At 31.4% G+C, this 14,351-nt stretch overlaps 2 protein-coding genes across 5 annotated transcripts in view; both read left to right on the forward strand.

Annotated features, from left to right (window-relative positions):
- Positions 1–14,351, forward strand: part of LOC127712726 (uncharacterized) — a 202,813-nt gene that overhangs the window by 121,131 nt on the left and 67,331 nt on the right. The window lies entirely within an intron of this gene.
- LOC127712721 (leucine-rich repeat serine/threonine-protein kinase 2-like) overlaps positions 1–14,351 on the forward strand; it is a 54,119-nt gene that overhangs the window by 22,922 nt on the left and 16,846 nt on the right. For 2 of the 3 annotated variants that reach the window (XM_052219324.1, XM_052219325.1), the window contains exons 1-4: positions 7,811–8,128; positions 10,842–10,996; positions 11,978–13,204; positions 14,271–14,351. In XM_052219324.1, coding sequence (XP_052075284.1) covers positions 7,957–8,128; positions 10,842–10,996; positions 11,978–13,204; positions 14,271–14,351 — 1,635 coding nt within the window. In that variant the 5' untranslated portion in view covers positions 7,811–7,956. Of the gene's footprint in view, positions 1–1,149; positions 1,219–1,652; positions 1,737–3,563; positions 3,825–7,679; positions 8,129–10,841; positions 10,997–11,977; positions 13,205–14,270 lie in introns of those variants that run through there. The other variant, XM_052219326.1, reaches the window with a different exon arrangement.

Below are 14,351 nucleotides of genomic sequence, written 5' to 3' on the forward strand. Positions count from 1 at the left end.
TGAATAGGCATACATGTGAACCTCCCGACGGGAGTACAATAATCCTGTTTTCAGGGGTCTCCTCCCCCCCCTCCCGTTGAAAAAATCCCGTGTATGAAATTTTTCATGAATGAAAAATTTCTGCCCAACATAACATCTCAGGCATCTGGTGTAACTGACATTACCTGAAGTTATATTTTACCTGTAAATCAATTAACATGCATAATTATATGGCTTCACTTGTCAGCTTGGGTGTCAAACATACTGGTATTTTACCTCAGGCTAACTGCCGTTGTGTAACAAAAACTGTGTATTGATTGGGTTACTTCCCTTGATTTATCCTGTTTTAAGTTACTTTCCTTTTAATAATGAAAGTTTTTAAAAGAATATAAATAAAATATAAATTGAACAAATAATCATAAAAGGATGGTTATTAAATGATTTTAAATGTCTTAGGACAAATAAAAAAATAATAATTTGAAAATTATTTGAGGATTCTATACTTCCTTTTAAGGCTTAAATTGAAATTTATATAGTAACTATGACCCTAACTTTACAGATAGAATGAATTTCTGAGTTTGCAAATAAAAACTATTTGCAAGAGAAAAAAAAAAAAAAATAAAAACTATTTGCAGGCAGCTAAACAAATGTTCTGGTTGCAATGATTGTTTTACAGAATATGAAGTAAAAAATTTAAAGAACATACTGGAAAAAAACAATGCTAGATTGAACATGTAGAATATAAAGATGGAGAAACTTTATAAGTACAAGGGTACTATAAACATAATAAATTGGTTGGAAAGTTGAAGAAAACACACTTTAAAAGACCATTTTTACAGCACACGGTTACATTTACAACAAAATTAATGTCGATTAAAAACCTCCTGATCTGAGTCCTAATCTCCTGACCAAAATTTCCCAATCTCCTGATCTGAGTTTCACAGTCCATCACATGTATGAATAGGTAAATTGAAAATTTTTAAGTTCTTAGACCACTTTCATTCTGTGTCAGAAACCTATGCTGTGTCAAATATTTAATTACAATCCAAATTCAGTGCTGTACGTATCAAGCTTGAATGTTGTGTCCATACTTGCCCCAACTGTTCAGGGTTCGACCTCTGCAGTCGTATCAAGCTGCGCCCCAGCGGAGCATTTTATTTAAAATTTTAGACAGAGATTTACATGAATGGGCTGCAGAATTAGAATATGGGATCACAAGACTCCCTGCCCCAACTCCAGGTGAGTTTAGTGCTATAATTCATGAGCTTTATTTCTTCAGATGAAAACATGTATAAAATTAGTGAGCAGATACCAACCAAAATTAGCTTTCAATTGATGCATATCCTCTGTTATAACATTGTATAATATTACTTTGATGTCACAAACAATTTATAAGTTTTATTAGATTATGAAATTTGCACTCACATTATTATTTTCATAATCTCACAATGTGTATTAGGTTTTAGATTTTCAAATATTTTGGTCTCGATCATCACGAAAGAGACATTAATTGTTTAAATGCATATTTCGTGCAGTAACGTTACTAGTTTTACTACCATAAATGTTATTATGTAATACATGTATACACATTGGGATGAAGTAAAAGTCTCTTCACAACAAATGGAAGTTTTTAACGACCTTGACTCTTCATGAAAATGTAATTTCTTTTATAGTTGTATCCCACCAGTGGCACCACCATCATAACCGCCAGCAGGAACTTAAGACTTACTTTCGGGTTGGAGAAACAACTGTTATAGGTAATTATCAAATTAATATTAAAAGAAATAATTCATGCACGCCATAGATTTGTTTGAAATTATCACATTCACATTCAAAGGACAAGGTACAATAAGTCCCCTTTTTAGCCCCCCTATTTTCTCATTTTTCAAATTTTGTTTTGGAAAACTACTTATTATGTTGAAATATTCCCTTAGGTTTGAAGTTTGTTTGGTTGAACTTTAAAACCATTAATTGCAGCAACTAGGTGAGGTGAGGGGGTGAAAGGGCATCAAAAACGCCAAAAGTAGGAAAAATTACGATTTTTGGCCTGTATTTCTTAAAATTTAATAGTGTGTGCCTACGTGACCTGGAGAAAATTATGGCGATCTAGACAGCAAAAACAGTGATAATGACATTGTAATAAAAATATTCCTGGGTCACATTGGCGCAGGCACTTGAAAACTAAAAAATCGTTGTACGGAACACATCCAAAGTGAATAATAATTACAATATCTGAATAATAACGGAAAGTTTACCCCCCTCACCTCACCTAGTTGCTCAAATTAATGATATTGAAGATCAACCAAACAAACTTCAAACCTCAGGGAATATCGATTCTAAAAGGACAAATACTGTATTTAAAAAAACTGAAGCAAAGATATGTGTGCCATGTGTGTGGCTGTTCTATTTTAACCCTTTTAAGATAAAGCTGAAAATTTCCAATTAATCTATGGCTTGCAATATTTTTTTCATTTTTGCTATTTATCTTGAAAACTTTAATAGATAGAGAGAAACTTTAAAATGTAAAAATGATCAGCTAGATATTTTTCTACAAATAAGTAAAATGGTTGAAATTGTCAGTCAACTCCTTATTAGCTATAGAGTTCTGGCCCTTTGATGACTAATTTTTACCAAATTTTTGTGTTTTGCCTTATATCTTAAAAATTATAATAGATAGACAGAGAATGAAATATGCAAAAATGATCAGCAAGATATGATCTACAATTAATACAATATGGTGGAAATTGTTCAATGACTCAATATTGGAGTTATTGCCCTTTATAGTGGAGTGACAAATCAAGAGAAAGGTGCTTATTTTACAACCTTAATGGACTGTCATAACTGCAGGCTGAAAATGATTTTTCGTCAAAGCTAATGCATTATTTTTCCTTTTTACCATTTCCTACGGTGAAGTGTAAACTGTTACATAAAATGGAAATGAAAAGACGTTGATTTTTTCATTGAAAATACAACTTGACGAACTATTTTACTTTTGTTTCTTTTAATATTCATCAAACTCTTGATTAAGCATTTTATGAAAGGTTTAAGTACTAATTTATAATGTAAAACTATAATTTCTTCTATTTTGCCTTATTTTTGTTCGTTTTCACTCAGTTTTAAGACTATGCGCTCTGTTCTCTTTCCATGAAGTGGTTGCAACATTTGTGAATTTACATTGTATTGATATCTTCCATTTATTTTGTGCTCAAAAGTAATAAAATTTATTTTGTACAGTTATGACCTCTCTCCGGACTTACAATGTAGATTTACTTTTTCATGACGAATCCCTTCAGAAATTCATCATACTATTGTTCTTGTTTTAGCTAAATAAATATGTTAGTATTGATATTTTTGTACTACAGGTTTATTCAAAAATATTTTAAAAAGCATGAAAGGTGAATTTTATTTGTAAATAAATATGATTTTCTAATAAAAACTCCATGCCATGTATTGTAATTGAATATCAAACATTAACTTATAGTGAAAACAGGCACACAAAAGAAATAGTGACATACTTGTACTTGATTTAATAGAGTAAAGTTATAATGTTCTTCTCTATGAAAAAACTCTTTATGTCTTTGTAGATGATATGGTTCCAACTGAAATAAAATTAATGGCTGACAAAAGGTCTGTTCCCTTGTACCTCAAACTACTTGAGTCAGGGTCTGAGAAAAAGAGAGACATACGTTTAGTAATAGTTGGGAAGAAAGGTGCAGGAAAGACATCATTGATTAAAAGATTGTTCTCTGAAGAGAATACAGATGTAACCAGTACAAATGGAATAGAAATCCATACAATAAAATGCAAAGCAATGACTGATGATGGCATATGGAATAAATTAGATGGTATGATTTATAAGCTTCAACACAAATTTTTCTCTATTCTTAAGAAAATATTTATAAAGTCGAAGGGGACTTAAGGTTTGCACTCCGTCCGTCTGTCTGTCAAATCAGTTTTCCACTCTTTTTCTTTTCATGCTTAAAGATATTGATTTGATATTTTGTGTATTGTTGTGTAATGACAAGTTACAAATCAAGTTCGAATTTTGTTCTGGTCTAATGATTTTGTGCAGAGTTGTGGTCCTTTGACTTAGAAAATTTACTCAAATAGTTAGTTTTCAGCACTTTTTTTTTGTCATTCTTGAAGATATTGATTTGAAAATTGGTATACAGTTTTATCATGACAAGTGACAGATCAAGTTAAAATTTTGTTCTGGTCTGACGATTTTGTTCAGAGTTATGGCCCTTGGACTTGCAAAATTCACTTAAATAATCATGCAGCTTTCAACACTTTTTTTCGTCATGCTTGAAGATATTGACTTGATATTTGTTATATAGTTTACACCATGACAAGTTATAGATCAAGTTAGAATTTTGTTCCAAATACAATGAATTTTTAGCACGTAGGGGACTATATATTGCCATGCAATACTTACAGAATGCTTGTTGATTTTTATCTGGTACAATAAAAATGGTACCATTAACATGATTAATGTTATAAGCTTTTAAACGGTATCGGAAAAGGTGAATAAAGTAACTGAAGTGAAGGTTTGATTTCAAAATATGACCCAACTTCATTGTTATATTATATTGTTTCCATCACATTTGCATCCATATGCATGCACGACAATTGGTTTGACCTCAGTGCCTATTTTAAGAGCTTATGTTGACGGATAATTAGAAGTTTTCCAGTCATAAAAAATGTACCGGGTAGATACTTCATGAAAAATGTGTGCCTTTTCTATTGTTTTTTGTGGAATTTTTGTACCTCTGATTATACTTCTAAATATGCTATAAATCAATTCTGAAAGTTCAAAATCAATACAGTTAATGCTGTTAACATGCACTACAAACCAGTAAAAGTCTGAAATGGCCTATATCTGTACTCGACTGTACTGATTTTTACTCGACCAGTCTGAATTGGTCTGAAATTTACTTGATAATACTCGACTGTAGTCTGAACCATACTTAACAGTCTGAACTTGTACTCGACCCGTACTCAACCAGTACTTAACCATTTTATACGCGTCTGAACCATGCTCGACCTAGTCTGAACCATACTCGACCTAGTCTGAACCATACTCGACCTAGTCTGAACCATACTCGACCAAGTCTTAACCAACCTAGACCTATTTTTTTATATCTATCTATTGTATTTCATCAATTTAGGAACTGTTTTTTACAACAGCTATTTCCCCTGGCTAGAAATTTGAACAACAATTTGAAATTAAAAATGTATTCAATATAGCATTGAAACCAAAATTTCACAAGAAACATAATATAACTTCATCACCATATTCATCAACACTTATATACATACATATATATCACCTTTAAAATAAAAATAAAACAAGCTGATCAAATAATCTCAAAACTGAATTTTGACTAATATTTTCAATGTTATTCAAAATTTTTTGAATGTTTCAGATATATTTTATGGTTACTGGACAATTTTCACCATTAACTTAAGCCTCGTATAGATTTATGGTGTCAGTTGAGTTTAGTTAATAATGCAGTGAAGATTTTTTTTATTAAAATATATAAAATAGCATATAAAGCAACTTAATAAATTTAAAAAATGACACCTTTGTTATGTTAAACCAAGAATTTAATATAATCATGATAATAGAACTTCCATAGTAAAAAAAGGAAATGTGTTCCAAAGTTACAGTAAAAATTTATTTCAATTAAATTTAAATAATTTTTGTCAAAATTAAAGACATGGCATACAAGAAGCACTTTAATAAGGTTTTATAACCTCAGTACATGTGTGTTTTACAGGTAAAAAGAAAGCCTATTTTTCTTAAACTTGTGTATTACTTATCTAGTGAATTCAAAAGGCCTTGCGATTTAAGTTTCACAGGATGTTGCAATTTTGAATGAATGTTATTTAGAATTTAATACTCTCTGACCAGGTGTGATCTTTTTCATGAGTTTGCCACAAGCAGGAGGTATTACTTTATACTTCACCACTAATCAGAAGAACAATTTTATTAATTTCTTTAATTTTTATCCCTTTTTGATATATATTGTATATAATATATCCCAAATTATAATAATAGATATATTTCTAAAATAAGGTTAAACAATTTCAGTGATTTGTTGGCTGTTGTTACCTCAGTAAAAAGATAATTATATAACTATTGTACATTTTTTGTATGTAACCATGAAACCTATGTAGTTTTTATTTAGGAATTTAGGAAAATTAATTTTAAAAAAAAACACATGCCAAACAAGAAGCACCTTAATAAGGTTAAATTACCCTCAGTATAGGTGTGGTTTTTAGGTAAAAGAAAATCTTTTTTTAACAAAACTCTGAAACTTTAAAATTAATATAATTAAATTATTATATAAGATAATTTGATTTAACTATCTCTATTCGATAAATCTGAGAATCATGTAAGAATGTAAAAAATCTGTTTTTATAATATATCTTTATTTTATTGTGGCTGTTGTCTTGTCAGTTAAAAAGAAATTAATTTTAACAGTTAAAATTTAGAAAAAGTAGAGGTTTTTTAGTCAAGTATGGTTCAGACTGGTCGAGTATTGTTCAGACCTTTGGTCGAGTATGGTTTAGACTGAAAAAAATAGGTCGAGTACAGGTCGAGAATGGGTTAAGACTGTTTCAGACTGGTCAAGTAATAGTTCAGACTATTTTCAATGGCAAAGATAAGGGTCAAGTACAAATCAGTACAGTCGAGTATGGTTAAGACTGGGGTCGAGTAATGTCGAGTAAAATTCAGACCAATTCAGACTGGTCGAGTAAAAATCAGTACAGTCGAGTACAGATATAGGCCATTTCAGACTTTTACTGGTTTGTAGTGATGTGAAGACATGGATATAAAAATGTGTTATGATTGCCAATGAGACTGCCGACCGTGCAAGGGCTGTATAGCCAGTCAAGGTCATTAAAAACTTCCATATATATAATGAGACAGCTATCAACTAAAAACCAGAGGACAAGGATGTTAAAAATTACAACTCACTATTTGCCTTCAAAATTATATATTAAGGTGGTACCCAACACTTTGACTAAAATTAATTTGGCTCGTTTAATTTTCATAAAATTTTGACAAAATATTTACTTTGACTCTTAACATGTTTAAAAAAAATATAAAAATTTCAAAAAACTTGAACCAAATCACTTTCACGGAAAAATTTCATTGGATATATAGCAGTTTGACAAACACTAATTTTGATCATTGAGAAGTTTAATATTTCATAAACAATAGAACGTGATTAAGACATTTAGTTGATTTTACAGAGTTATCTCCCTGTAGTGTTAGGTACCACCTTATTACCTTAACCATGCTCTCTCATAGTGATTCAAGTTTAATTTTCTAAGGTAATATAATGATTCTTAATGCATGTTTCTTTTTTATTATTTTGAGGAATATCGATATAGTTATCATCAATAGTAGTTTGAAACTTTATTTAGCAAAATATTGATAATAAGGTATATGTAGAATATGCATCAAGTTTTGTGGTTTTCATCAAATCTGTTATATCAATATTACAACCAACTGAAGAAACTCCTTCAATTTTGATAACTCTTCATGTGTATTTTTGTAGAATTGATGGTTGGAAAAATAATTGGATAGACAGTTTACTGTGCTACTGTTCATTGCTTATCTTATATGATGTCATCAAACTTAACATTTATCACATATCTTCTATATAATTGCAATTTTCTTATGATAGGATCGAATGAAGAAACTGAAATTCATGCAAGACTCTTGAAACAATTCAAAGGAACAATTGACGCATCAGTAGAAAAAGGAGCACATAAAGCTGCCAAGGAAAACACTCTCATAACCATTCTGTACAAGCGTAATGAGGAATCAAAAGAATCAGAGACAGTAACCCAGCAGCCTAAAAAAAGAGAACTTCAAGTAACCACTGAATCTCAAGTTGAACCTCCTGTAACCTCGCAGCAACGAAATCAAGCATTAGAACAGGCAAAAATGATATTGAAACCATGCTTAAATCTAATGTTGATTTACAAGACAAAGAGGAGTATGCCACATTATTGTTGTGGGATTTTGCAGGAGTTGAAGAATTTTACCACACACATCAAACCTTTCTGTCCTCTAGTTCAATTTATCTCGTTGTAACAAAACTCAATGAAGCTGACGACAAAAAAGCACAAGGTAACATTTCATAGAGATACGATAAGTGAGAATTAAAAAAAAAATTATAACTTTTTCTTAGCTTCCTCCATCTTGGATAATGAATATCTCTTCAGTATTGCTCGATGCCAAAATGTTGAAGAGCTAATTATAGCTTTTGTTTTAAAGACAGATTTATCAGACTCACATCTGTCATATTTATACATCACTGGTCAGTTGTTGTCAACCTATTATAAGGTAGACAACTTGAAAAAGCCAAATCGTGTACACAAATGTGTTATGCAGTTTGCAGGCTTTTGTAGCATATTAATGTTGGGTTCTTTTAACATTTCTATTCTGTAGGTGAATTGTCAAGTCTGCTTAACGATTTCTAAATGTTCAAGTAGCATTTTATTGGATTCATTTTTTTTCTTGTTTTCTCGACATTTTAAAAGTTGTCTCAGATATATCTATGAGGTCCTTAAAACATGTGTTGAATCATATTTTGAGGCCTTCTCCCCTAGGTCATAGTCCAGTGACTTTGAATTAGCAATTTTCAATGTTCAGTTTGTCTGTTGGTATCATGTCGTTGTCATCATCGGCAGTGGGGTCGCATCGTCTGAAGACATTTGGTTTCTAGACAATAACTTGTGGAACAGTGCATGGATCTTCTGAAATTGTACCAATAGTTTCCATACCACAAAAGAATGGTTAGGATTAGCTTTGGAAAGGGGGGGGGCGGGGGGGTATGGCTCAAAATGTTTAGGAATTGGGGGAAAAAAAGGGGGGAAAACAAGGGTTTCCTGGTTTAATGGACAATTACTTTTGATCTCTATGAAATAGATATTGGACCATGAAGCATTATATAAGGGATAGCATTCTATTGATTCATGATATTTTGCAAGTATATTGAAGTGAACAATATTTTTGGATTTTGATTTTGAGATAGCTTTGATTCTATATGTTGGGACATTTTGCTATAAGTATTACAATTTTTCATGCTATAAGAATTACATTTTTTTCTTATGCTGAATCTAACTGTGTGTTTGGTTGTTGGGGGTATTTTCTAGTTGGTCCAAATTTTGGTCCTAAGGATATAAAATTTGTTTTGTTTAATTTAATAAACATTAAATAAAATTCAAAAGATAATAATTACAATATTATATTTGAATTACCTCCCTTACATTGCTTTTAAATAATGTAAAGATTTTTTTAGCCTTAAGAATTACCTCCCTTACAATGAATTTGTTATAAAGAAATGTTGTACTGTCTTGAGGTGATTAGCTGTCAATTTATTTTTAGAAGTTACTATTAAATGCTGATGAAGGTATATTAATTTTTAGCTATGATTATTTTTATATATGTTTTAATACTTTTATGATGTATTTAAATTGGTGTTTTATGGTTGCAAACTCCATTGGAAATTTGAATTGAGATTATGACCATATCTTGAGGGAAAGATTTTTTTTTTATCCTCAAGATATCAGAAATTGAAAAGAAAATTTCTTCAATAAATTTTTATTTTTTGAGGACAAAAAAGGAGGGGGGGTTAGAACAAATAATTTTTGGGGTGTACAATATTTCTTCAAGATTTAAGAAATTGTCAATTTTCAGAGAAAATTGTGTGTCACAATTGCTTTAATATTCTTTGTATAACGTCTGATAACAGATTTACTAAGTATTGTCCAACAGCACAGTGAATTGCACAAAAGCAAGAGATTCAATATATATTCAAATCATATGACAAATTCTATGTTCTTTGACGACAGTTATTTTGTGTTAGAAACCTATTATGTGTCAAATATTTAATTACAATCCTAATTTAGACCTGTATCAAGCTTGAATATTCTGTCCATTTTTGCCCAAACCATTGGTTGGACCTCTGCGGCTATATCCAGCTGTGATGGGTGAAGCAATTTATTAAAATTTGATAAGTTTATCAATCAAATTATTTTTTGCCCCCACTGTAAAAGGGGGGGGGGGGGGGGCATTTAAGTTTTACCCTTGTCTGTCTGTACATCCCAAAATTGGTTTCCGTTCTCTAACTCTAGTTTGCATCAACCGAATGTTATGAAACTTATACACAATGCTTATTACCACAAAACACAGATCTTGAATTTTGGTGGCATCACTTTTTCTTTTCTTCAAAATATTAATCTAGTAATTTTTCAAATTGAAGTTATCTTCCTTTGTTCATGGTTATGTATGAATCAACTACAATCAATGCTTTATACAATGCAATGTTTAATTTTGACTTCCTCTGATAAATTAAAGCAATTTTTTTTACCCTTCAGTGCTTACATGCACTTTGATTAACTATATATGTAAGAGGGGGCATCATCTGTGTCCCATGAACACATTCCCTATTTATTTCAAAATGTAACACAACAAGGTATGGGTAAAATCTGCATTCAAAATAAAAAAAATTCATACCTGCTTGATCAAAATATTTTTGTTTATCAGGTTGGGGATCAGAATATTTTTTTATGGTAAAAAACCATAAGCCCCCCCCCTTGTTAAATGGTCTTTCCCTAAACAAAACCAACATCATCAAAGTCAGCTACTGAAAGCATTTAGAAACACAACAAGTTTGACCTTCCAAACATCGGACATATTTAAAATAGTCCTAACGATAAGTGTTACCATGCAGTTGTGAATTTCTGCGTTGAAATAGGAAGCTCAGTTTCCTGAGCTTTTTTTTTTTACTAAAAGATAGGACAGAAATAACTTGATAGATTATTTTATTTCTTTGTAGATTTATTCCAGTTATGGATGGACTCAATCCATTGTTACAGTAGAATGGAAGAGGACAAAAGTAATTCTGCTGACAGCCAGACATCAGATGATCTTGATCCACCAGTAGTTATTGTTGGTACTTGGAAAGATACTTTGACCTCTAATGTAGAAAAGGTATTGAAAATCTACAAATGTTTATAGGTTGCAAGCACATTTCTACTGTACTTTCATTTTTGTCTCGTTTGACGGAGTCAAAAAACGAGACATAGGTATGCTGTTTCCAGTGTCGGCGGTATAGTATATGGTGAACCACTGGTGGTAATTCAAATATTTTTGGTATCCAGTTGTATTAGTATTGGCACATCTCATCACCATGGAGATTATTTGGCCCCACCCCCTCAGTTATGGTCTATTGACTTTGAAACTTTTGCTTAATTTCATGTATTAGCTTGTGATTAGGTTGGTTTATGAGGAACCACTAGTAGAGGGTCAATGATATTTGGTATGCAGTTGTATTAGCATTGGCACATCTCATTACCATGGAGATTATTTTATCCCGCCCCCTCAGTTATGGTTAATTGACTTTGAAATTTTGCTTAGTTTACATGTATTAGTTTCTGTTTAGGTTTGTTTAAAAGGAACTACTTATGATAAGTCAATGGTATTTGGTATGAAGTTGTATTAGCTTTGGCACATCTCATTTCCATGGAGATTGTTTAGCCATGTACCTTCAGTCATGGTTCATTGACTTTGAATATTTGCAAAACTTACATGTTCAAGTGTTGCTATTTTAATTTCAACATTTGCATTATCCAAATTACAAAAAAGCGAGACATATATCTGTGATAACAGTTTATTGTTTAGGGCCATCATGTTTTTACTGATAGTGTAGAGTAATCAGATCAACATTTAGACAATATCTAATTAAATTACTTTATCAGTTTTAAGATTTGAAGTGTTTTCAGGAAAAACAAATCCTTAATCACATTTTACAAAAGTTGTGTTCTTACAATGATTTGTTTGATATGATATGGTTATATGATTATCATATATGTTAATACAGCTTTAGTATTTACTTCATGTTTTCAAATATGTTCAAAGCATTCATTTATTTATACAGACCAAACAAACAAACAAGCATATTTTATTTTGTAGATTGACGATGCATGCCGAGAAAACATTTTTAAATTTACAGAGAACATGTCAGAAGATGAACTAAGACATGTAAGGCAAGAATACTTCATTTCAAATACAGAAGATGATCCCAGTGTATTCCAGCAAATCCGAGAAGACATCCTAAACTTAGCGAGAAAAATGAAAACATGGAACATAGTTTACCCCTTAAAATTTATTCAGCTGGAAAAACGACTTCAAGAGAAAAAAAATGAGTTACCAATTATTTCCTTTGATGCAATTAAGCACATCTCTACTGATATACCTAATCCACTAAATGATGAGGAACTTAGATTGTTCCTTGAATTTCACCATGAGATCAGAGCTTTGGTTTATTTCAAAGATCTTCCTTCTTACATTATTTTAGATACACAGTGGTTGTCTGATGCTTTTAGATGTATAGTCACAGCACAGAAATTTAGAGCTATTAGTACTAGAAATAGAAAAAAATGGGATGAATTGTATAGTAGAGGCATATTACATAGTGAGGTTTTAGACGACATATTTAAAAAAAGTGAAAACATTTTTTCCAAACACAAGGATCACATCCTGAACGTAATGGAGAAATTTGATATCATTATACGTCCTAACATATTGGAAACTGAAAGAGACGCTGGTGATGACAAACCTCTCTATTATGTACCTTGTATGATTAAATCAGAACCCCAGTGTGATATATACGAAATGTTTAATGTTACAGAGAACACATGTACTAAGTCCACCTGGTTATGTTATATGTTTAGGTTTCTTCCACCTCATTTAATGGATCATTTAATTGCGTCACTGTGCAGGGAATATAAAGTTGCAGAAGTTGTCACTAAGGAACAGAAAAGACAAATTGCTCTTTTCGGAGGCTCAGCTGTCTTTGATTTACAGAAAACAACAAAATTAGCAAAATTACATATAATGAAATGTCCGAATTGGATTCAAGTTCAGGTTTGGCAATTTGGGAAAGGACGTGAAGGAGGTATGTACAAATACATTGACGACTTTGTGACAGAGGAAATTGTCAAGATAATAAGCACAAGATTTAAGATGTCTAATGTGAACTTTTGGAAAAAATGGGAATGTGGCCTTACAAAATCAGAGTCTGTTACAGGATCAAATGATTTTAGTGAAGAGCATATAACAGAATATTACTGTGAGACATGTACATGCACCCATATATTCATTGGTGAATGGCAAGATCTGCAAAGTAGAGTACCTTGTGTAAGTGAAATATTTATTTATTGCATAGAAACTTTGAATGAAGAAGAGGGATATATTGATTAACCTCTGTGCAGAGGTTTTGAAAAGTGGTGGTCCGAAGGTTGTGACCACCACAATGTTCAAAGGACTAACTGACACAAGTTTTTTTTTTTTTTCTGGTTCTTTATACGTGTCCGACTCATGATTTTTTATCTTATAGAAGTTAGCATGAAAGCTGTTTACAATACGATGATATGTAGCATATCATTATTATATTACCTTTATGTAACCTTGACCTGTGTACTCAAAGTCAAAATGCTTGATTTTTTTGGTTTTCGTGTCTGAATCATTACTGTTTTTATGCTTTGACATACTAGGCTTTTGATAAGAGAAACATTAGTGCAGTGTTTCATTACACTGTTTTTCGTACCATAGAGGACCTTTGACCTTGACCTAATTTATTTTGTATATGTCCTGTACTAAGTCAGGAATAGGACAGTTGTTATCCATTCATTTGATGTGTTTGAGCTTTTGATTTGCCATTTGCTTAGGGACTTTCCATTTAGAGTTTTCCTCGGAGTTCTGTATTTTTGTTGTTTTACTTCTGTCCACCAGAACTCCAAATATATTCGTAATTGTCATTTATAATGTGAATCCATTTTGAGTACTAGGTATTTTTTGTTGCTTTTCTACTTGAATGACTTCTAGAAATAAAGGAGAGACATATAAACATATCTGTTAGAGCTTACCTCAATTTGGCATTTGAATTGCAAAACAAGAGAATAGATACAAAGGCCGCATCATTAGTCCAATATCTTTATTTAATTATTAAATTACATGTAAAACAGAGGCAAAAGATACTAAATTAAAGGGACACTCAAAATCATAAGTTGAAAATAAACTGACAATGCCCTGGCAAAAAAAGAAAAAGACTCAAAAGACAAACAACAGCACATGAAACACAGCATAGAACACTAAAGACTATTTAAAGCAAAATGAACCCCACGAAAAATAAATTGTAGCACACATTTTAAAGAAAGTAGTGAAGCTCCAATACTAATAAATATCATTTTGTTAATTATTTCAGCTGTCCCAGAGTTGTGAGATTAAACCAGGATTGAATCCTAACATAGAAAGCATCAGTCAAGTCCAAACTACATCCTCTAAG

Source organism: Mytilus californianus, unplaced genomic scaffold, assembly GCF_021869535.1.
Source record: "Mytilus californianus isolate M0D057914Y unplaced genomic scaffold, xbMytCali1.0.p SCAF_8, whole genome shotgun sequence".
Lineage (NCBI taxonomy): Eukaryota > Metazoa > Mollusca > Bivalvia > Mytilida > Mytilidae > Mytilus > Mytilus californianus.